Below are 27,779 nucleotides of genomic sequence, written 5' to 3' on the forward strand. Positions count from 1 at the left end.
AAGGTATGTACAGGATATAATTTCAGCTGTTAGATCAAGGAAACCGATCCACTGAATGCACAGTCGGGATCCGGACGGTGCAAGTGCTCGACGTTTGGTCCGAGATTCAAAGTGCAGCGCTGTTTGACTTTTTAAGTTTACTTACAGTTGTCGTGCGTGCTAACAACAACGCAGCATGAATGGCCACAGTTGTTTAGTAAAGGTTTGAGCTTGGCGTACCAGGTTTCCACACACAACAACAGGAAAATGTTTGTTAATTCGAATGCATAAAAATGTCAACAATGCCCTTGTTTGGGCATATACTTATTCATGCGCAACAAGATTTGCTCGGTCGGTAAGTCTACTTTCTAACGAGCATGAGTGCAGTAGTCGCTATATATGTAATTGTTTAATGTTCAACTATTTCTGTATCGTGACACATTCATACATGGCAAGTGTTTACAACTTCCTATGCATGATGTTAATGAATCAGTAGAAACCAAATTCCCATTATATTATTTTCCGACGCTTGAGGTCAATGGTAATATTTGCGAACAGGATATTACTTTCGAATTTCGAAATGTCAAAGTAAATCATCCTTTTTTAAGAACGACCGGCTTTCCGTTGCTGGAGAATGAATACCTTGCCTACATGTGTGACCACCAGATGTGGAAATAACAAGTTGATTGGGTCTTCACGGTACTTATCCTTTACAAACTTTATGTACGTTTTGTCATGAACGGTGTAAACATTAGATATGAGAAAAAACCATTAGGAGAGTAAATAAACACCAGTTGTTGAAATACATATGCTTACTGATAGTAATTGTTTAGGGTGCAAGCATGTTGTGATCCTTTTTACCCCGCTTAGTTTAGTTGATGACGTCACCTCCGGAACGAAGCTAGAATGGAGATGTGATACTCTGGATAACCGAGGATAATCAGATGCAGACTTATTCTTATAGACTGGTTGGATCCATCTCCCTGACACATGGGTCTGGTCAGAAGTGACACTGAACTAGTTTACAATCTTTTTTCTTTGTAGAATAGTTTTCTTACAGGTGTATACTGGCCCATTGTGTCCAGACCTAGAATACCCCAAATGGTGGTATCCACTTATTGGCCTTGAATTCACAGTTCTCATCCCCATATGCTGCATGTTGTTACACGTCGTGGAGTTCAACTTGTTCATTTCTAAAAATTGTGAGTAAGTGAAAGTTGCCGTAATCAGCGCTATTCCATCTTTTGAGCGGTGTTGACATTAAGAAATCGGTTCACATGTGTGAATGTAGCATAGATACTAGTCTAGTAGAGAAATAGCGACTACTACACGAGTGTCTGTCAGATATCATTTATCTTGCAAGAGTTGTTTCAAAACGTATCTAACGAGCGAAATTTTGTAAGATGACGAGTTAGATACGCTTTGAAACAACGAGTTGTAAGATAATTGGTATCTGACAGGCACGAGTGCAGTAATCTGTTTCTTACACATTCTAAAATCGCACCTTTTAAGCATCGAATCGATGCATTTTGTCTATTCTCATGATCGCAGTGGCGTATTAATACATAACACAACAGTCATGAGTGACGTCATCCGACGTACTGCTTACTATTCATAAATAACGTGACACTACATCTAAACTTAAAGCGTTTCCGCCATCTGTGGATTACAAAGGCGACGATGATATTGCTAACTAGATCAAAGAACCCACATGATGCCGAGTCAAAAAAAAGGTCACCTCCAAGAAATTACCAAACATGTACAACAATGTTTACTACCATAAACTACCGGTGACTGTCTTCTACAAAATGGCGTGTTCACTGACAACAGAGTAGGTTTCAGAGGAGGATTTTCTTTGATTGAGGGATGGTATATACATAAATGTGTTATGTAAGTAATCAGAAACAATCAGACAATCTACGTACTGTTAAATTGTTTTATGTTTTCCAATGTAACCAAGAGAAATTCAGATAACTGCTGTCGACGTTGTGCGTGCCAGTCATGGCGTCACAAAAGACGGAAACTTTTACAATTTCTGTTGAATTTCCCTGATCATTATAAAGCATATATATTTAATTCCATACTTCGTGCTACGATACTCTTCCCACGAATATTCGCAAACGCGTCAGCTAAAGTTTTGCAACAATTAGACGAATTGATCTCATAAAATGGGAGAATGTAAAATCTGAATTTTGCTTTGTTTACATTTCAACAAGTACAGTTTTCCGAGCACAGTGTTCATTTCCAAACCTAATCTATTTCGCCGCTTGATGTCATCTTGATAATTTGTATTGGTGATAAAGAACATTTGTCATTTGTTTCTCAAATGTATAAGGACTTCCGAGATGCATGTATAGCATCTGAGTTTGAAATATACCTGATCTTATAGGCGTCTCATAACGTGAAACGTGATTTTGTAAACACTATCCAAAATGGCGGAAAGTGCACTTCGGTGTTCGTGTTTGCGTATTTTCCAAAACTTTTTAAACGATCCCAGGTTCCTCGGCAGCATTTCACAATTACCATTTGTGTTTTGGTGAAAAAAAAAATTCCTGTGATCAATAATATGCAAATTTTGAAATTCAATCCTTCGACTAAATATCTGATATTTAGATTTCTAAACACATAGTAGTTTTGATTTGACTAAAATGACATTGGATGATATCACCGAAGAGGGTATTTCCAACAGAATTCGAAACGTTTAGTGTGTGGGATGTATTCGAATTTTAGTCGACTTCAAAATGTGGGTTGAAGAGGAGAGACATCGTCGGATCATATGTTTCCGGCCATGTTTATCGCGAATTACTCCCGCTATAACGATGGTTGTGGTGTCAACAGACATTTTAAATACTCAGATGATCGCTTGATTTTTAGATAAAGCTGTCTTTCATAAGTGAATGAGATGTGTTAAGGTTCTTATGATTAGCGAAAGTTTCTTAAGCGTCTGAAAACCCCTAACACGGGAATATATATATTAACACTCTAACGCCATTACGTTCAGCACAGACGTAGGTGGACATTCGACAGAAGCACGAGCAACTTATCAATTACTTACGATCTGGAAAGAAGTCCGACATAATCTAATCTCAGGTCATCACCATGGAATTTGATCTCCAGTCATGATTGATACCAATTATCTAAAATGGGTCTCTCACCCACAGGTGTGTAAGAATCCTTTTTTTGCATCCAATTCCATCATTTCAGCCCAGACGCTTTGGAGTAGAAATCAGAATGAGAAAACGTTCACAGAATATGTGCTTGATAAATACATTTGAAATCTACACATGATACCTATAATGCTTTATTCCATGTTCATACTAGGTCGGGCTGATCAGATTACGAATGGATTTTCAATGGGTGCGTGTCTTTATTTGTCAACCTATAAGCGAATTTCATGTTTTGCTATCGGGTGAAATTAATAAATATAAAGCAATATACTGATATGAACCTAACATATATATGAACAACTAGATATATCTGCCCTTTCCGCCACATGCCTAGACATGCCTACTCTTTTCATTGAACACAGTGGTTAGGTTTGTTTCTTACCAAATAGAAACAAAAGTACTGGTTCACGTTCAAATTGTATTAGAACGTTTTTGTTACAGTTTGAGGAAAACCGATACCCATTTCAATACATGCACAATGACTACGACACCCCGTGGTTCTTAATGTGGCTGTACTGAAAGTTTAGTATGTTCTGACCTATATACGCATGCACACGACGTGTTGCTGAAGATCCGTGTGGATATTCCGTGTGGTATGTCAACACAACGTCAAAAGAGGAAAATCAATAGTCAATCACACTTTTGTGGTTTTAACGTTCAGAGGTTAGAATAGAGGTATCATCAAAACACCATCGATATCTTTAATCTTTAATTTTACTAATCTGTTTGCTGACTCCTCAAGCCAAACCTGGCAGCCCAAAATGTACATGACGACAAAACATACACGACTTGTCCCGTCTTCCAACAGTGTTAATTTCATTGAATAGAAGTGAAGGACTGCACATAACACCTTTGAGTTTCTTTACAATGTGTGCACGTTGTTGGAATATAGAGGACGGTTGGAAGATTCAGTATCGTGTATTGAGGCCGTGAACCATACTCCGGCAACAAAGCCAGGTGTGTTTTTTTAGCGTGACGAATTGACCTCCAAATGTCATGTTGTGCATGTAGTGGTCTTTGCTGCACGCAGATATATTATTTTATTAATATTAATGTACTCCATGGGAGTAAATGACAATATTTCATTGGAAGAATAGCATATTATGATCCATCACTGATAAAATGGTGAGTGAGTGAGCTGGGTTTACACCACTTTTGTGTTACTGTGAGTGAGTTTTAACAGTGTTGAAGTTATATCACGGCGTGTCAGCTTAAAGTGGGAGGCAAGCCCGAAGTGACGCAGGTCTCGGACGTTTACCACTTCGATGAAACCCACGAGCACGGGTATGGGGCTGACAAACGTAGAAACATAATTGGGGCGAATAGGATTTGGAACCCACAATCAATGGTTTCTAGGTACGCAACTCTTCACAGCGAATCGCGGCGCCTTAGATGACTGGGCCACCCGTGCCCCCACTCATAAAATGACTTATATTTATAGTAATTTTCGGGCTATAAAACTAATATAACCTGCAAGTTTTGTTACATATTTTGATCGTTAGTATTTGCTGACATACGGTATGTAACATCACTTGTGTTCATCTTGTTATAATTATTAGGTCTGATTGGTGTTTTTTTAAGACATCTATTTCTCCTCTTTGTATCTCTCAAAATGTAAAGATGTGTGAATGAGTGATTGAATGATTTGTGTTGATCGCCGCTTGGAACAGTGTTCAAGTAAAATCAATATGTGTACTCTTGGAATGTCCAAAGTAATGCAGGTCTCAGATGTTTACCACAAATGTGTAACACGAGCACCGGTATGGTTCTGAGAAACGTAGAAAGGCGGAGAACCTGGATTCGAACCTACAGTCATATATGTCTGGCATACCCAAGGGTAGGAACTTGCCGCCTTTAAATGACTTCCCGTCCACCTTTGGTCAAGCTGGAAACAGCTTTTGAATTAACAGCATAAGAGAGGCAACACTGGTCAAATTATATACACGTGAAATGGTGCAAATGGAAAATTTAGGTCCTTAATTCTAATTAATTATATGTTTGAGAACTTCTATGTATGTAACATGCAATGACAGTTCTTTCGCCAAACAATTAACTCTCAATTACATATTCGCATTCTCCCCCATCTTCGAACTATTGCAATGGCTTCTTGTGTATGTTTTATGTCATTAGAAGTAGTGTTGAGCATTTGTGATGCATTGTGTTATTTCTGGACAATCCGGATGATATCGGAAAGCGTGATAGTGATGACGTATGCGGTGGGATGACCTTTGTGGTTACGTTCTTAAGTGTGTTGGTGATAAAGCTTTAATCAAAATAACTGGGTGGGTGGGGAGGTGGCACAAGGATGGTCTATTAGTGACTTAACATGAAATAACAAGCACCCATTTAGTAAATGACCTTATCGGCATCACTTACTGTCAATGTATGTCTACATGTGTATGTTGACACCCTCTAGGTGCTGGCTTGTCGTAACACCTCCAACGATCAAGCCTAACATGATATTGGCGAGGGGCGATTTGTTTGTGGACTGATTAAAGCATGTGTCGATTACCTCGGTACTTCATTAAGACGATCGAACTTTGCAACGCCAGTAACATACACAACGCAAATGCATGTTTGACATGGATTCACTTGTGTAGACGTTGGACTTGTTTATACAACTGAAACTATTACTTAATTTCAACTGCATATTGATTAAAATAGCACAATGATATTTATATTGATATTATTTGCAATTAGATTGTGACATGTGATGTGTCACGAGTGATAGCTGCCCATGTGTAGAGTTGACAGTGCTGCTTCTTCCACTAAGTGACGTAGCTGTGTGAATCTTTCCTGTGCGCTAGTAGTTTTACGTAATCCACCGGATCTGGGAAGGTCCCGTGTTGTCCCGTGTGTGGATAACGGTTCCACATTCTTGTAATGATGCTTGGTGCTACATGGAAAAACCTGGCTACAGCTGATGATGATTTCCCCTTCTTGCAGTCGGCCGATGGCGTTGTTGCTCTGGGGATTCCGTCAGTCGTGGCATGTTTTCGCCGTTCACTTGTTATAAGATTATTATCAACAACCTCGGAACCAAGGAAACAACCTCGCAAGGAGACCAACACAATGTCACAACGTCACCAGGAGGCCAACAAAATGTCACAACGTCGAGAGGAGGCCCATACAAGGTCAAAACGTCACCAAGAGGCCCACACAAGGTCACAACGTCGACAGGAGGCCCAGACAAGGCCACAACGTTGTCAGGAGGCCCCTATAAGGTCACAACGTTGTCAGGAGGCCTACATTAGGTCACGACGTTTTCAGGAGGCCCACACAAGGTCACAACGTTGTCAGGAGGCCCACACAAGGAAACAACGTTGTCAGGAGGCCCACACAATGTCACAACGTTGTCAGGAGGCCCACACAAGGTCATAACGTTGTCAGGAGGCCCACACAAGGTCACAGCATTGTCAGGAGGCCCACACAAGGTCACAACGTTGTCAGGAGGCCCACACAAGGTCATAACGTTGTCAGGAGGCCCACACAAGGTCATAACGTTGTCAGGAGGCCCACACAAGGTCACAAGGTATTTTAAGTCTGAGTGGGGTATCAATTTAAAACTGAGTGATGATATCTCAGTGGGGAAGTACAATAGGTCTGGACATATAAACACATGGTTAAAGCGTTCGATCGTCACTCCGAAGATCCGGGTTCGATTCCCGACATGGGTACAATGTGTAAAGCCACACCTGTCGTGATGTTGGTGGAATGTTGCTAAATGTGGCGCAAAACCATACTCACTCACTTCACACATGTGCACCGACGTTCCTAATTGGTAAGTAATTTTGAACAGGATGATTACAATACATTGATGATAAGTTCAAATAGCACAGCAAATGTCCATGATATCATCGATGTTAATCATTCACTTGATGTTCTACATAAGCGAATGCTATTTCAACACAGTATGCCTGGCGACACTCAAGGCCAATGCTAACTTCCCTTAAAAATAGAGTAAAAGTTGACAATAATATACTCAACAACAAAAGTTTATGTGACACCAATATTTAAGTGTATTTTTCAAACAAGTAAAGTATTCAATATTGTAGTACATGTATGGAATCAATTCACAAAAACGCAATTGTTACAGAAAAACATACAAAAGTTGACTTTAATGCAAGCCCCATGCTTTTAACTACCCAAGAATGGGTATAAAGACGTGCGTTAACGGGATTCCATAAGCATTGTTTAACATCGTGCTGACAACAACCACTCAGAAAAACAACAAAATTACACAATTATTTAACATTACGAAATTCCATGCCTGTCCGAAAATGAGCGTCTGCAAGCCATTGGTATGCATGACGCAGGATCGAGTCAAAGTGATGTTGCAAGACAATTTAACGTCCACATAAACACCATTTGGTGTTTATGGCAAAGTTGGCAACAGGCGAATGCAGTCAGAGACCACAATGTCCACACTGCATGGCCGTCCAGCGTAGACGCTGTCTGCACCACTGTAGACGTGCTTGACGGTGGTTTCCTGTCAAAATGGGACATCTGGCGGGTCTTCTGGCGACAATCTCTGCACATCTGAGGCCAGGGATGCTTCTTTGCAGTCAATGTTGCTGGCTGGAATCGATTTCGTAGGTGTGTTGTTCAAATCCAGTTGTCTTGTCGATTATTGGTTGCGTGTGGCCTGCCACTCCGAGGATGGTCTCTGACTTCATTCGTCTGTTGTTGAGTATAGTTCAGTATATGCTTATGCGAATACACATTTATATTGCATTGTGTAATTTCCGCACTACTGACACGTCAACACCGTGTATCAATGTGAATGTACTGACAACATGCATTCCACAGCGTAAATGGGTTACCGTGTATGATTTTACGGTGCTTTTAACAATGATATAACTTTATGTTGACGGAAACAGTGTATGCCTCCAGGTAATCGAACTCGGGCCTTCTTCTTGAAGGCCAACGCTTCGAGCCTTCAGCCTACCCAACCGCTCCAAGCGTTAATATAATCACTGATTTGAATCGTCAATACGAATAAGGGTCACTGTCGGCTGGAAAACAATGCCTTGAGAATGACAACAATACATACAATATACACAAAAAAGTCATCCACTAAATCTGTCTTAGGGCTAACACAACTTCTCGTGAACAGCATCTTCTTCTTGCATAAGTGCTACAGTGGCGCGCGTGTCGAGTTGCATACTGGAAGGAGTAGCAAGTGCAATGGCTGAGAAATGTTGCATGTAAAGCACAAGCTGAACTTGACCACGTGGCCGTGTCTGTCACACAAGTAGAGTTACATTGCCTATATTATTCATTGTATCATTGATTCGTGTTCGTGTTATCGTTGATAAGTGGTTGTTGTAATTATGTAATTTTCGTCGTTTTTCGGTGGAACACCAATTGTCTTTGGCTTGGCTTCCCAACATTTGTACACGAGAAAGCAACATTTCTGCAAACAAAATATTGAATAAAGCGGCGTAAACTCTACTCACGCGTTCAGGTAAAACCCCACCCCGGAAATGCCACGACTGCAACCTGAACAACGCGAGAGAGCCATGGGTGTGATTCAAATGGGAGCCACCCATGCCTATATTGCTAGAACTTTTGATTGCTCCTGTGTTGCGGTAGATAACCTGATGCAACGTCACAGAGAGACCGTTACAGACAGTATATAAGAGGTACACAGCATAATGCTCCAGTCGATTTCAGAACTTTGAATGAAATGGACCTATGTGTAACATATTCAAGATGGCAACCATAAAGCTGTGCAAAAAAAATGATCATAATGTAAATATTATTTATTTCAGCAAATATACGAATCAATTTCTTGGACGCAGGCTTGATATTTTGCCAAAGTTTGCCATTTCAAGTTGAATTTCAGATTCTTTAGTACAGCTACTAGTTAAGGTGAATTAGCAGGGGGCACCACCGAAGGTAAAAAACGAATTCACTTACTAACATTTAATCCATACATAACTTAGCTACTTAAGTTTCCAATTTACAGAAAACGTCCAAATGCGAATCGTCCAAATCGTATATGAATGGCTTGAAATGAACAGGGACCGTGCATTCACAGAAATAAATTATATTCCAATTTTTTACTTAAGATTCTCTTACAGAATACCCAAGTTGGTATATATGGAAATGTCCCACCTTGTAACAATGTCATCACAATGATTATGTGTCTTTTGAGGTTGAACTGTTGTGACTGAGACCAACATCTTATACAATCGGGAACAACTCGAAGACAGCTTTGACATCTCAACCTAAACGGAAACGTATCCCCAGTGATCCAGAGCCAGTGTGCATCATACGTGTCTGAGCAAAGCCAAAGATCCTGATGAGAAGATGGAAAAGCTGAAGGAGTGATCAAGCGTAGAAGGATGGCAGAACCTCCAGAAATGCCAAATCAAATGGAAGTGTCATGTACAAGCCTGACGGCAGTTCTGGAAGAAACCCATGGCTATCACAGAGAATATTATCAGCGTTTTACAATGAACCTTGACAGTTTGTAACAACCTGAAATTGAATCTTAGGAACTAGCTGGCCACCCAATTCGGCGTTCATCCTATGAGCCCATCATCTTCCAGCCTGACTGCATCTTTTGTACTTCGTATTCATTAAAGAAATTCAAGTCAAAAGGAAGCTGGACAACAGAAGGCCTCACAAACTTCAGTCGGGATGGATGGCAGCATGTCATTGAAGTAGCTCAACGTCAAAACGATGAGCATCTCCTGCTGCAGCTCAGAGGGAAGGACCTATTTACCTGTGAAGCAAATATCACAAGTCGTGCCGAACTGGTTACATACAGATTCCTGAGAAATAGCGGAGCTCTCAATCGTCGGAAGTTATCAACAGCAAGATACTGAAAGAGAAGAAGATCTACTAAAGGTGTATACCAATAGTCTTCAGGACACTGCACACCCAAACTCAGACTACAGGAGTACCAAGTTAAAGAAGAAAATTGTCACATGGGACATTTCCAATCATTCATCGTGTACAACAGATTGATGTTGACTCAGCTGTACGAAACGCCTACCAATTAGGTTCGACTGACACGCTTGCACTTTTCTTCTTTAACTTGGTACTCCAGAAGTCTTCGCTTTCAGTTTCTTGCTGTTGATAACTTCCGACACTGATATCATGGCTTTCTTGTGTGCCTCTTCTAATTGATGCTGTCTAAGGTGTTCCTATGGTTGAGAGCTCCGACATTTCTCAGGAATCTGTATGTAACCACTTCGGCACGACTTGTGATATTTTGCTTCACAGGTAAATAGGTCCTTCTATTTCTACAACAGCTGCCACATGGTGTCCTTCATCAGCATGACAACGACAGCGACCACATCCTCCAGCCAACCAAACAAGAACTGCCCCAGACCCTCATCAGACGACTTACTTTATCTTTGTGTTGAAGACATTTTGTGTGTCTTGTGGCAGAGGTGGTTACTACACGCTATCAATGTGATGTGTCATGTGAAGTTTAGATATGTGTATCCTTTTGTCCAATTCGTTGAAAGCTTGGTTTTGCTACCTCACCTCAAGTGTCATGCCAATATCTACTGCTGTATGCCTGTCATTTTGCATGTTGATGTCGTTGAGAGTTTGATCTTTGCAATACATTTTACTTCATTCATCTATCTTTTGTGGTTTGCAGACTATGGTAAAGCTGTTTGGGGCTGTCAGTTTAATGCAATGCTGTATTTGACTACATACACGGCCAGATGGGGATATGGTGTAGGGAAGTGTTGCATATTTCCTTGAATACAACCCTGCTGATCTATCTCCATGAGAATAGATCCACACTGAATATGGTATAAAAGTCAGGAAGACATAAGTGGCATATCAATCTTGACTTTTTATTTTGGTTGTTTAATCTGGTTAATTGTTTTGTATCCTACCAGTGATGTGTACACAGCTTTGACAGTTTTTAATATGCATAACCCATCTTCCCGAGGCAAGGGATTTAACTGACTTTAAAAGTACAGTTTCCACAATTCCAGCCTTGTTCGGCAAGGGTGGAAACTGGACATTTATTAGTCAGTTAACTCCCTTGCCTCGGGAAGATAGGTTTTACCATTTGGGTTGTCATCTATTTCTTATGTCTTTACAAAGGTAACCTAACAATTGATGAAAGGGTGGCTTTAGCTAAGTTACAAGAATGTGATGTTTCTTGACGATGGAATTATTGTAGAAAACTATTCGTCAAGTTATGCTGTTGTATCTGCTGAGGTAAAAGAGCACCTCTATTCGCATTACATCTCTCATTCCGTAACAGTAAGGCTGTTCATTTTCGGGATGTATCTTCATTTGTTGGTCAGATTATTGCTATGAAACCAGTTATTGGTTGATTTAGTCAACCTATGTATAGATCCGTATAGATCAGTATATAGATTGTTGATGGCTCAATTATGGAATGACTGAACCGTTGTGTCAGCTCAAACTAAGGAACAGTTAATGTTCTGGCGGGACAATATTCAACATTTAAAGTCAAGAGGTTGGTGTTCAGACAGTTCTCCTTCAAGGGCAGTTTATAGCGATGCCAGCGTTGTAGGATACGGTGGTAATTGTGTACAGTTTCGTCGCAGGTTGTCACATGATCAGTGCGCCGGACGCAAAATGAATCAAAGTTCAACATGGTTGGAATTGTCTGTATCTATTTGTCTTTCTTTTCTGTCACTGTAAGGCTGACATAATACCGATGCGACGTTAAATTTTAACTCACTCACTCTTTTTGTTCTTGGTTCTCACCATGTCAAGTGGTTTACAAATATGTATGTTCTATGATTGAAAAGGGTACCATGAAGCAACAGTAACAACGTCTAGCATTAAATATCCGGCAGTTGTGTTTGAGATGCTGTATACGTTTGGAAGTAGACTGGATTCCCTGAGATCTAAATGATCAAGCAGATTTTCAGGGCAAGCTTTCTGACAGTGATGGTTGGGCGGTTGCTGATTATGTTTCCTCGATGTCAAATGGGGACCACATTCAATAGATCGTTCTGCTGTTTATTATAATGGGATCAATCGTTTCCATTCTAGGCACTGGAACCAAAATTCTGAGGATGTAGCTACTTTTACATCAGATAGGAAGAGTGAGGTGAAGTGGTTAGTACCACCAGTGTATCCGCTGTCTCGTGTGTTGTACCATATGCGCAAATACTGTGCCAAGGTCACGTTGGTTGTACCTTAAAGTGCGACTCACAAGTGTCGCATGTATGAGTCCGCCTTTAGTGGTATTCGGCAAGTGTTTGGCCTTTGCTATGCAAACAACAACTAATTGTCGAGGAAATAATTATAAGAGATTGTGTATATTTGCCGTCTTGCAAACACGCTCATGTTCCCAGTCGAGTTGAGGTCTTTGGTGAAATAGGTAAAAAGTCTTATAATGTTAAAGTTAAAAAGTGATTGAAATGCCTTTTTGTTTCAGATATGTCATACAGTAGCATGTAATATCTATTCTCCCGTTGTATAGTTCACTGACATCTTGATTTATTTGATGATAATGTCATCTTCGAAATATGTTTCTGTGTGTTTCTGTGTTTGTTTCTTTGTCGTTTAACGCTGCACTCAGCAATATTCCAGCTACGTGACGGCAGTTGGTAAATAAACGGATCTGGACCAGAAAATCCAGTGATTGACAACATAAGCATCGATCCACGCAATTGGGATACGATGACATTGCATCAACCAAGTCAGTGATCCCGTTAGTCGCCTCTTACGAGAAGCATTCGAAATATTTGTAACTAAACTGTTGCAGAATTACCCTGATGTCATACGATGAGCCACATAGCGGGGATTCTTTAAGAGCCTCTGTTAGAATGTTTTTGTGAAATGTGTAACATTTTAATTTGATAGGTTATGTCTTATTAACATATTAACCAGGAAACGTACATGTCAGTCGCCTCTTTCGAATTTGTGTGATATATTTCGGTGTTTCATTTTTATGCAAATACTTGATATTTGAACTAAAGACAGAATCAGATGTATTTCACAAAAGATGAGTTTTATATTTTGGAAAAGCAGTGTTTTGCTGTTAGGTGTAATTTTGAGTTTCGTTCTGTAATTTCATACATGTCCTGACTATATTAATGTGCACAATTGACTCCTGCATTTAGCTTTTAGTTTGCATTTCTTTTGTTTCTGAGCGACTCATGAACATATCAACATTGTGAACTGTACACGATTCGGTATACATGCTATTTGAAAAGAGCTGATATCCCCTCTTCGTGTTTTCGAGATAGTTATTCTATGATTGTTTTTTGAGACACAAATGGTCCAGTCGTCAAATGTTTCAATGTCAGCACCTCGGGCCTGCCACAAACCTGTGGTCGTAGATTCGTCCTAAATGTGTTCATATGTTTAATGTCACGATATCTTTGCCTGTGTTCATGGGTAAACGTCTAGGAACAGTGTCATTTCAATTTTTCTCTCAAATCAATCTTATACGCTGTGATATCACTGAAGTACTGTTAAACCGACCCGTGAAGATCCGGTGTAGAATAGATCTTCAGCAGCACATGTTTCCCGTAAAAGGCGACTATGTTTGTCATAAGAGGCGAGTAACGGGATCGGGTGGTCAGGCTGACTTAGTTGAAGAACGTTATCGAATCCCAATTGCGTAGATCGATGTTCATGATACCAACCACCGGATTTTTCTGGTCCAGACTCAATTATTTATATACATATATATAGCTGGAATATTGCTGTGTGTGGCGTTAAACAACAAACAGACAAACTGTTAAACACATCTCACTCACGCAACATAAATGTTCTTGAGGCTGCAAAATATTTGCGACTAGTTCCATTAAAGAAAGTGTTCCCATCATTCACTCAGGGATGAGCAGAAATAGTGTCGAGACAACGTATCTTGTCCTTCTAATATATATTGCAAATATCAACAAACTAAAGTGACATAAGAACAGGTAAGATTTGTCTTGCAAGTGTTAAAACTACATATACCACGCTTTGTAATTCAGGATAAAACAGTGCATGGGGTGTGACCTACTAATATGTCATAAACATATCACCATAACATCGTTCGACACTCTTGTCATTTAGTACTCGTCATCATAATATAAATTTGGGTATTCAGAAACATTGTAAATGTGAATCAAAGTACTATAGTAATTGTTGTTTGTAATTGTTGCTGTAAACCAAAATATAACTTTTGTACATGATTTAGTGTTCTTTGCCTGCCAAATGCACTGATACTGTTTCTGCTGACCAGGAGATCAGCTGAATTACTCAATTGAATGAACATAGTTATTCTACAGCTGCAACTCATTTATGATTCCATCTTCAATTGAATATTTGCTTCATCATTCAACCTGCATTCCCCATAATAACGAGAACATGTGTGCAACCTAACACTGCAGAGTTAAATAAAAGCATAAGCATCCTATAATTGTTTTGTTGCTCACAAAAATTCATATATGTATGTCAATATGCTTTATTCACATATGTCAGTGAAGTATCAAATCTGTGGCCTACTTAGAGCAAACAGCGCATGTTAACTCCCAGTGATTCTTGTATGGTGGACACGGCAGGGAACCACAAACACCTTCAACAAGATACAAGAGTTGCCCGTTCTTGTTTTCATGGCCACTGCGATCCTTCTCTGCATCTCCATCAACACACAGATACTCACTAGCAGCATAACTGTAATGGCCACCCATCAGGTACCCCGTGTACTCAACTCGCCATCCAGGGAAGCAGGACATCTTGGCAGGCACCATGATGACGCTTGTCTTGGTTCTACTTCTACACACGGCACACGGAACGTCATGGTCATTGAGGTTTTTGAAACTGGTGGAATGTTCATTGGTTTGATATTCTGTACCATAGATGGCACCATCAGCCTGAAATCCAGGGGTGTAGTTTCCATATTCAGGATTCTCAGGCAGACACAGGATATTAGCTGGTCCAGCCTTATAACTGTAGTAGGTTCCTCCAGCTATTCCTGTGATAATGATACAGTTAGCTTAGTCAAAACAATCATCACTTACATGTTCTGGTTACTTAGATACAGAATCTGGCTTAAAACCATGGGTGCTCAAAGGACATAAGTCAATCCTCTTGACCCCTTGATGAACTTTTCACCATTTTGGATACTGTTTACAGAATGACGTTTCGCGTGGTCATGAGACGCCTATTACGTCACATATATTTCACGCACACCTGCAACAGATGCATCCCTGAATTACGCATACATTTTACTGTAACGAGGAAGAAATTGTAGTCAGTTTTAGAAGTAAAGCTGCACAACACAGTTTTAGTTTATTTTTTCAAATACAATGTTTATCTCATCCCGGGACGTGGTGAGAATTGTTATTTCAACTATGATAAAATTATCCATTTCCAATAATGACTCTCGACGATATAGACAGACCTTTGACAGCATTCGATGTCCCCCCTTTGTATTTACCTGAGAGAATAATATGTGATAACTAGATGTATTTTAGTTTTTCGAAATATTGATGAGAACTTGTAAATCTTGTATGTGTGCATAACCTGAACTTGAAGATGATGGTTCCTACCATATTAATTTTCTTTTAAAAAAAAACGGAATTCAGAGCTGCGTCCCGTACGCCTGGCATACACCTCCGGTGCGAATAACGGTTCGCGCTGATAATATTTCTGTATCTTGGCGATTTTGTATTAGTCCTAGAATAAGAAAATGATCCAAGATTGCAAGGGGAAAATCTGAAGTGCATAACTATATTTTTGTTCGCCCACGTACAGTTTTAGTTTGTTTAGTGTGATACATGTATCGGAAGTTTGTTATTTTTATTCTAGAATGTGGTTCCGCACATGTGCGTTCCACAATATAAGTAATTGCAACGATTGGACAGGCAAAGCTTCCTTGCATACATAGTACTGATCTGTACTGATTGAGTCTTTTCATTCTTTATTTTAATACATTACCCACCATTGGAACGTTGTGTACATGCGGAATTCGTTCTAAACAAGCATTACCCATGCAGATGAATGAGCCCGAGTCCAAGTTTTGCAATGTTGTAGATTTGACGTATGTGGTTTCTATATTTTTATACAACCAAGTCAGGACGTACCTTTATGTTGACAAAGTACCGCATCATTTGTGGAGTAGTGGGGGCATAGTAATCATATCTTATTTAGCAAGGACCTTGTCAAAAGTTAATCAATGTAATTACATGTACATTGTACATTACAAACACGGTTAATCATGGTTAGGCACTTGTGGTTAGGCAGATAGTCCATCCATCTGTCCATCTTTTCGTTTGTTCGTACATCCATCTATCGATCCATCCATTAGACAAACTATGTGTGCATAGCTCAATATAAAGTGTGATTAGACAATCTTTGTACGCACTGGTTACTACACAATGCGATGAGAAAATGTGTATCTGCATATGTATACACTAAATAACATGACTAGACAAGTAGCATGTGTATTATATGTGGATGCATAGCAAGGGTGAGGAAATATCAAATTTGTGAACTTGTCCCAGGACAACTAGACAGTAAGAAACATTTGTCCGGAGATAAAGTTTACTTGTCCTGCTTATTTATGATAATGGTGTTTTAGCGCAAAATACAAGGTTCCCAACACAATTTGAAAAGATCGTATATGCCTATGCGTAGCTTACTACACAATGGGACAAAGTAATCAATGTATGCATACCTCATGTGTGCATTGATCACAGCAAAATGTAGCACGACAATCTGCATGCATAGCTTACTTCACAATGTAACTAGACAATATCTGCATGCATAGCTCACTTCACAATGTTACTAGACAATATCTGCATGTATAGCTTACTTCGCAATGGGATTAGACAATATCTGCATGTATAGCTCACTTCACAATGTGACTAGACAGCATCTGCATCCATAACTCACTTCACAATGTGACTAGATAATATCTGCATGTATAGCTCACTTCACAGTGTGACTAGATAATATATGCATGCATAGCTCACTTCACAATGTGATTAGATACTGTCTGCATGCATAGCTCACTTCACAATGTGACTAGATAATATATGCATGCATGGCTTACTTCAAAATGTGATTAGATAATATATGCATGCATGGCTTACTTCAAAATGTGATTAGATAATATCTGCATGCATAGTAGTATAGGTAATGGGGGTTCTGGCTCACTTCCACTGGAGCTGGATTCATATACCTATACCACCACTAATATATGCACGCATAGCTCACATCACAATGTGATTAGATACTGTCTGCATGCATAGCTCACTTCACAATGTGACTAGATAATATATGCATGCATGGCTTACTTCAAAATGTGATTAGATAATATCTGCATGCATAGCTTACTTCAAAATGTGACTTGACAATATATGCATGCATAGCTCCCTTCACAGTGTGACTAGTAGTATAGGTAATGGGGGTTCTGGCTAACTTCCACTGGAGCTGGATTCATATACCTATACCACCACTAATATCTGCATGCATAGCTCACTTCACAATGTGATTAGATAATATCTGCATGCATAACTCACTTCACAATGTGACTAGACAATATCTGCATGCATACATCATTTCACAATGTGATTAGATAATATCTGCATGCATAGCTCACTTCACAATGTGACTAGATAATATATGCATGCCTGGCTTACTTTAAAATGTGATTAGATAATATCTGCACGCATAGCTCACTTCAAAATGTGACTAGACAATATATGCATGCATAGCTCATTTTAAATGTGATTAAATAATATCTGCATGCATAGCTCACTTCAAAATGTGACTAGACAATATCTGCATGCATAGCTCACTTCACAATGTGACTAGACAATATATGCATGTATAGCTTACTTCACAATGTGACTAGACAATATATGCATGCATAGCTTACTTCAAAATGTGACTTGACAATATATGCATGCATAGCTCACTTCACAGTGTGACTAGTAGTGTAGGTAATGGGGGTTCTGGCTCACTTCCACTGGAGCTGGATTCATATACCTATACCACCACTAATATATGCATGCATAGCTCACTTCACAATGTGACTAGATACTGTCTGCATGCATAGCTCACTTCACAATGTGATTAGATAATATATGCATGCATGGCTTACTTCAAAATGTGATTAGATAATATCTGCATGCATAGCTCACTTCACAGTGTGACTAGACAATACATGCATGCATAGCTCACTTCACAATGTAATTAGATAATATCTGCATGCATAGCTCACTTCAAAATGTGACTAGACAATATATGCATGCATAGCTCACTTCAAAATGTGATTAGATAATATCTGCATGTATAGCTCAATTCAGAATGTGACTTGACAATATACGCTTGCATAGCTTACTTCAAAATGTGACGATATCATATCTGCATGCATAGCTCACTTCACACTGTGACTAGACAATATCTGCATGCATAGCTCACTTCGCAATGTGACTAGACAATATATGCATGCATAGCTCATTTCAAAATGTGATTAGATAATATCTGCATGCATAGCTAACTTCACAGTGTGACTAGTAGTGTAGGTAATGGGGGTTCTGGCTCACTTCCACTGGTGCTGGATTCATATACCTATACCACCACTAATATATGCATGCATAGCTCACTTCACAATGTGACTAGATACTGTCTGCATGCATAGCTCACTTCACAATGTGATTAGATAATATATGCATGCATGGCTTACTTCAAAATGTGATTAGATAATATCTGCATGCATAGCTTACTTCAAAATGTGACTTGACAATATATGCATGCATAGCTCCCTTCACAGTGTGACTAGTAGTATAGGTAATGGGGGTTCTGGCTAACTTCCACTGGAGCTGGATTCATATACCTATACCACCACTAATATCTGCATGCATAGCTCACTTCACAATGTGATTAGATAATATCTGCATGCATAACTCACTTCACAATGTGACTAGACAATATCTGCATGCATAAATCATTTCACAATGTGATTAGATAATATCTGCATGCATAGCTCACTTCACAATGTGACTAGATAATATATGCATGCCTGGCTTACTTTAAAATGTGATTAGATAATATCTGCACGCAGAGCTCACTTCAAAATGTGACTAGACAATATATGCATGCATAGCTCATTTTAAATGTGATTAAATAATATCTGCATGCATAGCTCACTTCAAAATGTGACTAGACAATATCTGCATGCATAGCTCACTTCACAATGTGACTAGACAATATATGCATGCATAGCTTACTTCACAATGTGACTAGACAATATATGCATGCATAGCTTACTTCAAAATGTGACTTGACAATATATGCATGCATAGCTCACTTCACAGTGTGACTAGTAGTGTAGGTAATGGGGGTTCTGGCTCACTTCCACTGGAGCTGGATTCATATACCTATACCACCACTAATATATGCATGCATAGCTCACTTCACAATGTGACTAGATACTGTCTGCATGCATAGCTCACTTCACAATGTGATTAGATAATATATGCATGCATGGCTTACTTCAAAATGTGATTAGATAATATCTGTATGCATAGCTCACTTCACAGTGTGACTAGACAATACATGCATGCATAGCTCACTTCACAATGTAATTAGATAATATCTGCATGCATAGCTCACTTCAAAATGTGACTAGACAATATATGCATGCATAGCTCACTTCAAAATGTGATTAGATAATATCTGCATGTATAGCTCAATTCAGAATGTGACTTGACAATATACGCTTGCATAGCTTACTTCAAAATGTGACGATATCATATCTGCATGCATAGCTCACTTCACACTGTGACTAGACAATATCTGCATGCATAGCTCACTTCGCAATGTGACTAGACAATATATGCATGCATAGCTCATTTCAAAATGTGATTAGATAATATCTGCATGCATAGCTAACTTCACAGTGTGACTAGTAGTGTAGGTAATGGGGGTTCTGGCTCACTTCCACTGGAGCTGGATTCATATACCTATACCACCACTAATATATGCATGCATAGCTCACTTCACAATGTGACTAGATACTGTCTGCATGCATAGCTCACTTCACAATGTGATTAGATAATATATGCATGCATGGCTTACTTCAAAATGTGATTAGATAATATCTGCATGCATAGCTCACTTCACAGTGTGACTAGACAATACATGCATGCATAGCTCACTTCAAAATGTGATTAGATAATATCTGCATGTATAGCTCAATTCAGAATGTGACTTGACAATATACGCTTGCATAGCTTACTTCAAAATGTGACGATATCATATCTGCATGCATAGCTCACTTCACACTGTGACTAGACAATATATGCATGCATAGCTCACTTCGCAATGTGACTAGACAATATATGCATGCATAGCTCATTTCAAAATGTGATTAGATAATATCTGCATGCATAGCTAACTTCAAAATGTGACTAGACAATATCTGCATGCATAGCTCACTTCAAAATGTGACTAGATGATATATACATGCATAGCTCACTTCACACTGTGGCTAGACAATATCTGCATGCATAGCTCACTTCACAATGTGACTAGACAATATCTGTACGCATAGCTCACTTCACAATGTAACAAGATAATATCTGCATGCATAGCTCACTTCACAATGTGACTCGATGATATCTGCATGAATAGCTCACTTAACAGTGTAATTAGACAATATCTGCATGCATAGCTAACTTCACAATGGGACTAGATAATATCTGCATGCATAGTTCACTTTACAATGGGACTAGACAATATTTTCATGCATAGCTCACTTCACAATGTGACTAGATAAGATCTGCATGCATAGCTCACTTCACAATGTGTCTTGATAATATCTGCATGCAAAGGTCACTTCACAATGGGACTAGATTAGATCTGCCTGCATAGCTCACTTCACAATGTAACGAGATAATATTTGCATGCATAGCTCATTTTACAATGTGACTAGATAATATCTGCATGCATAGCTCACTTCACAATGTGCCGAGAAAACATCTCCATGCATAGATCATTTCACAATGTGACTAAATACTATCTGCATGCATAGCTCACTCCACAGCGTGACGAGATAATATATGCATGCATAGATCGTTTCACAATGTGACTAAATACTATCTGCATGCATAGCTCACTTCACAGTGTGACGAGATAATATCTGCATGCATAGATCACTTCACAGTGTGACTAGACAATATATGCATGCATAGCTCACTTCACAGTGTGACTAGACAATATCTAAATGCATAGCTCACTTCACAATGTGACTTGACACTATATGCATGCATAGCTTACTGCAAAATGTGATTAGATAATATCTGCATGTATAGTTCACTTCACAATGTGACTAGACAAAATATGCATGCATAGCTTACTTCAAAATGTGATTAGATAATATCTGCATGCATAGCTCACTTCACACTGTGACTAGACAATATCTGCATGCATAGCTCACTTCACAGTGTGACTAGACAATATATGCATGCATAGCTTAATTCAAAATGTGATTAGATAATATCTGCATGCATGGCTCACTTCACAATGTGACTAGACAATATCTGCATGCATAGCTCACTTCACAATGTGACTAGACAATATCTGCATGCATAGCTCACTTCACAGTGTGACTCGATAACATCTGCATGCATGGCTCACTTCACAATGTGACTAGTAGTATAGGTAATGGGGGTTCTGGCTCACTTCCACTGGAGCTGGATTCATATACCTATACCACCACTACAGGGGGAATTTTTTATGCGTAAATGACCATGCGATTCAATGATAGTCATAAGATTCAGCTCTAGCTCACCACCACCTGGAGCCAATGATATAAATTTTTATAGGTAATGGGGGTTCTGGCTCACTTCCACTGGAGCCAGATTCATATACCTATACTGCTACTACAGATGGAATTTTTTATGCCAAAATGATTATGTGATTTAATGATAGTCATGAGATTCAGCTCTAGCTCACCAATACCTGGGTCCAATCATTGCTTTAGATGAGTCTAAATGGTAATAAAAATATTCTTCATTATTTTTATCGATAAAGCGATATTCAACATTTTTATTAAGTTCTTCGTTCATTTTACTAGGAGACCAGACTATATAACTACACTCTTTTTGTAAATTGATAAGAAACAATTGATTACCGTATTTGGTTGGTTTGACATCACTGATATAATAAAAACCTTGTGGTAATTCTCTCCATTTAATAGTTTTTTCCATTATTATATATTTATGTAAGCATTTGTCTAAATGTAATCACACGATAGTAAGCAATTTATTTTTAATCTCCAACCAGTTCTTTGGTTTTGGCACGGAATAATTGACGCGCTTGTTGCCTCCCCTGTTCAATGAGCTTTTTTTTATCTTCTTCGCTAATACCACTTGTCTTACGAGATTTTGATCGAATCTCCTGCTTCATTACGTTGTATTTGGTGAGTTACGACAGCACTAAACAAAACTCATCCTCGGATATCTTACAATCGGCCATTGCTGTCGAAATATGATCCTCAATACTGCTCAACTTTGCTTCGGCGAGTATCCGAATACTATCGTGTTTTAATGCTTTCTTTTGCAACCTACGAGAAATGAATTTTATCGCTATTCCTGCCAGTCCCGAGACTCCAGCGGTTATTTCCATGCCGAGCACGATAGGCGCGGCGATTATAGTTGATAGTAAACCGACACCGGCTACACCGAGTCCCATGCCAGCCACTACAAGAGCGGTGTCAACTCCGTCCAGAGCATTCACGGCTCTGCGATACTTTTTATACAATCCAAGTCTCAACTCCCTATCCTTTTCTATTCGATGTTTTATGTCGCTTATTTGATGTAATCGAAATCCATCAACAGTTTCCATCTTTTCATCGAGCGCTGGATATAAACTCATAGTGTATATTACGAATATATAATAGTCTTTAATTGGTCTTGCTTAAATGTTTTGATAGTATACATCAACCTTATCAAATGTATATTATACGGTAAGAATATCTTAGTAAGAGAAATTCTGTCACTTTTAATAATTTGAACCCCCTCGAGGGTTGTAACGGGTGATGCTCCAACATGAATAATACTGCAACGTTGACGCTCGTGTTTCTTGAGCCATTTAATCGATAGACCTGGTAATATTTCGAAGGCATCTACCGGTGCATCTCCGAACAAGACTTCAATAATAAGCGTAGAAACATTAGGTATTGCACTGAAGTTCTGTTTAATATCATCGAATTCTGTAACCAAATTTAAACTAACAGTTTGGATTGCCGGACGACTATATAACATATGACCTGTTTTTTTCTGGCAGGGGAGTGACTAACACACTTTTTCGTTTTGACGGGATATAGGCCGCTAGTACGATGCCACTATTTATTATCTTAGTTAAATTATGTCCCTTACCCATCATCGCATAAGGTGGGGTAATGACGATATTCAGTAGCCACTTGATGTTTGCTTCGACCATAGTCCATTTATTCTCACTGTTGTAAATGATATTGTACAGAGTGGTTTTAAGGAGTCTACTAACGTCGACATCGCTTAAATCTTCTAGATTACCCGTGAATGTGACTTCTTTCCGCTTGTATACATTATCGTGTAAGTGTAAAGCGTATAACTTACCATTGTAACCGGGTTTATCAAATCCTTCCGTGTCTCCGAGATCGGAAAGCGCAATTGTATTACATTGTCTTATCGTTCCAGGGCCTGATGCATCAACCATTATTTATAATATGGAGTGTTGCACTTAAGTATCCTATATGTACAGGTTGGTGTTTTACATCTAATACAGAAATTTTAAGGTCTGAAATAATACCCCGGCGCCCGCTTTAATTTTTTATATTGTAATAACGAGAAAGATTCCGTTCTACCACTATTATATTTTTCATTTTTCACTGGAACACTTCTGAGTAGAGTTGAAGGACTTTCTAGTTGAATATTATCCGTCGTTCTTATTTGATCAAGATGGATGAACAACTCTTTATAGGGAACTAAATCAGGTAATTTAACCTCCTGATCTGGTAACTTGTGTATTGTACCAACTAAGCGTGTAAATCCAAGTGTAGGTGATGGGTCCAATAAAGCTATAGTTTCTTTATGTTCGAATTTCACTGTCCCAGTCGCCTCATTTTGTGTGAGACTAATTCCATTAGGCTTAAAAATTTCATCATTGAGTGAGCTTACGCTGTAGTACCCATCAGGTATAGTAATGGATTTAGCAGTATCACGTAAGGATAATATCATTATCTCATTATTTCTTTTTGCAGCAATTATATTGGTCCACCTCGGGTAATATGTTACATCGCATAGAGCGACTTCGAGTTGTCCATCCGAGTTATCGATAGTACGAAGCAGTTCAATAGACTGACCATTTGTTATTCCCAGGAGTGTAACATACATATCAAATATACAATGATACTATATCATAACTTAAATATGGAATCAACCATTATTTATAATATGGAGTGTTACACTTAAGTATCCTATATGTACAGGTTGGTGTTTTACATCTAATACAGAAATTTTAAGGCCTGAAATAATACCCCGCTTTAATTTTTTATATTGTAATGTTGAAAAAGATTCCGTTCTACCGCTATTGTATTTTTCATTTTTCACTGGAACACTTCTGAGCAAAGTTGAAGGACTTTCTTGTTGAATATTATCCGTTGTACTGATTTGATCAAGATGGATGCACAACTTTTTATAGGGAATTAAATCGGGTAAATAGAGTCCCTGATCTGATGTCTTGATTACTGTTATTTCTCCTCCCCATCCAAGTGTGTATGCTAAGTTACTGTAAAGCTTTACATCCTTTTTTCCAGCGTTTAAGATCAGTAACCCATTTGACTCATTTTGTGTGAGACTAATTCCATTAGGCTTAAAAAATTCATCATTGAGTGAACATACACTGTAATACCCATCAGGTATAATGTATTTTTGACCATTTATTTCTGTCTCATTATTATAACCTCTCGTAGCATTTATATTGGTCCACCGTGGGTAATACGTTACATCGCATAGTGCGACTTCGAGTTGTCCATCCGAGTTATCGATAGTACGAAGCAGTTCAATAGACTGACCATTTGTTATTCCCAGGAGTGTAACATACATATCAAATATACAATGATACTATATCATAACTTAAATATGGAATCAACCATTATTTATAATATGGAGTGTTACACTTCAGTATCCTACATGCACAGGTTGGTGTTTTACATCTAATACAGAAATTTTGAGGTCTGAAATAATACCACGCTTCAATTTTTTATATTGTAATGTTGAAAAAGATTCCGTTCTACCGATATTGTATTCTTCATCTTTCACTGGAACACTTCTGAGCAGAGTTGAAGGACTTTTTAGTTGAATATTATCCGTCGTGCTTATTTGATCAAGATGAATGAACAAATCTTTATAGGAACTAAATCAGGTACGTTATTCGTTGCAATCACTGTTGAGCCGCGTGGTAATGGTATTGCCCGATTCAATCCAAGTGTGTATGCTAAGTTCTCACCAATAAGTATATTTGTGTTTCCATTGATGATTTTCACTGTCCCAGTCGCCTCACTTTGTGTGATACTAATTTTAATAGTATTAAAAAATTCCTCTTTAGACTTAAAATATTCATCATTGAGTGAGCTTACGCTGTAATACCCATCAGGTATAGTAATAATTCTATTAATTATATTTTGGTCATCTATTACAAATATCTCATTATTTCCTCTCGCAGCACTTATATTGGTCCACCGCGGGTAATACGTTACATCGCATAGAGCGACTTCGAGTTGTCCATCCGAGTTATCGATAGTTTGAAGCAGTTCAATAGACTGACCATTTGTTATTCCCAGGAGTGTAACATACATATTAAATATACAATGATACTATATCATAACTTAAATATGAAATCGAGAAACATTACTAATCAATCGATTATAGTAACTGCCTCTGGTGCTGAATTTTTAGTTAAATTCCCCGATATCTTTGAAAACTACAGGGTCACTGCAACTAGCGATAAAATGGTGCACGATTGGTTTCACAATCCGATGCAATTTTGGCAGAATCAGTTAAACTTTGCCATATGGTGTGCCACAACGGGATGTGGTGTATCTCTTTATGCTCCAGGATTTGAACTGAATAAGTCTGTTATGTCATTTCACGTGTACTATCAGATTAGACGTATACTTAAAGAAATTAGTGCTCCATTACCGCAGGATCGAGCGTGGAATTCCACAAATAATAATTATGATAGGTCTGCGTATGAGCGTATTTGTCAGGAATTTAATGTTTCTACGAGTAAAGATTGGCGTATTAAAGGAGCAAACCATGGTCTAGGTGTTCCTTACACAGAGGAAAATAAATCCGTCAAAGAAGAAAGCGATTATGTATATAAAGTACTTAATAAACTTCCAGTTAATTTTGGTAAGTTGTATAGCACCAGCAAACTTTACTCAAGAATATATGATCATTGGCATAAAACCGGTGATTGGTATAAAGGCTGGGAACTTTATAGTAACGATTGGAGAGGGGATATTATGAGTTTTAAGAGTGGTTTAATTTATATTGTTAAAAAATTTATACAAATGAACGATACCGCAGACGCTTGGAATGAATTTCTTAATGATAAAACGGAAAATAATTTTACTAATCCAGGATTTGTAAGAGTTAATGAATCGATAAGAACTTATGTATGGGCAATTCTCGGAGCGCAATCTCAAACACGAACGTCCATTATCGGTTCTGGGACGGCGCTCGATGCGCAAAAACAGTTTGTCTCAAACGTGGAGGACGCCATTAATTCACCAGTTGCCATACCATCGTCTATAAAGCGTTTTCAAGATGCATTACAGTACGCTCAATCCAAAGTGGACTACGTTTATGCGCCGGGACTATACATGTCTCCGAGTAATATGGAACTTAAGATCGGTCAAGTGATCGGTTATAATAATAAAATTGTTATCGCTACCGATCAACAAAAACCAGGTATAAATTCAGATATGAACGTCGAATTAATAACGCAAACGATCACGGGTGAAAAGGGAATAGTCAAGCCACAGTCACCACATGTTTCACAAACATCTACTGATGCACAAGTGTCACCGCATATTGAGGCTAAAAATCAACAACATATCGATGAAAAAACAGCGCTTGTAGTGGATGGAGTCTCGGTTGGTTTACTCATGATTTGGTTAAATAGTTCTTAGCGAATACGTACAACAGCCCTGCAATTGCTACGATCAACCCCCACAAGTTTTGACTAAGCCAAGTGGTGGTCTTAGCTAATAAATTCAGTAGCCAGGAAACAACACTCCCTATTATACCGGGAAGTGCAGCCGCGGCTTTCTCAGCGAGCTTTCCCAGTGCTGAACATAATGCTTTTAAATGCTTTTTTATCCACTCTTTTATACCATTTTTATCGTTAGGAGGTGATCCGCCGCTACCACCTGTTAACGAGAGAGTCAAAGTCGATATGATAAATCCCAACGCGGTTAAAATACTGGCAATTGTTATTCCCTGTTCTCTGAACAATGTTTTAATTTTATCGGCCAGTGTAGTGTCATCGTTGAGGACTTGATCGATAGTTTCTCGAATACGACTACTGAATTCATCGCCCGCCTGTTCGAGTTTTGTTTTCTCTTGAGCTATATGTTTGTCGATTTCAGATAGCTTGGCTATATTATTTATCAGTTCTCCCCGC

The 27,779-nt window shown here is 38.7% G+C and overlaps 2 protein-coding genes across 3 annotated transcripts in view; one reads left to right on the plus strand and one right to left on the minus strand.

Moving 5' to 3' along the window:
- The first annotated feature begins 6,032 nt into the window (after positions 1 to 6,032).
- On the plus strand, positions 6,033 to 6,527 carry LOC139460232 (uncharacterized). Its single transcript, XM_071241739.1, has one exon. It carries the CDS (start codon positions 6,033 to 6,035, stop codon positions 6,525 to 6,527), a length of 495 nt encoding a protein of 164 aa, XP_071097840.1.
- Positions 6,528 to 14,544: 8,017 nt separating this feature from the next.
- LOC139460576 (uncharacterized) overlaps positions 14,545 to 27,779 on the minus strand; it is a 42,969-nt gene continuing 29,734 nt past the window's right edge. For both annotated transcript variants that reach the window (XM_071242044.1, XM_071242046.1), the window contains one exon: positions 14,545 to 15,072. In XM_071242044.1, the coding sequence (XP_071098145.1) occupies positions 14,600 to 15,072 (473 nt within the window). In that variant the 3' untranslated portion in view covers positions 14,545 to 14,599. The remainder of the gene's footprint in view (positions 15,073 to 27,779) is intronic.

Source organism: Haliotis cracherodii, unplaced genomic scaffold (assembly GCF_022045235.1).
Source record: "Haliotis cracherodii isolate W230 unplaced genomic scaffold, xgHalCrac1.p SCAF_14, whole genome shotgun sequence".
NCBI lineage: Eukaryota > Metazoa > Mollusca > Gastropoda > Lepetellida > Haliotidae > Haliotis > Haliotis cracherodii.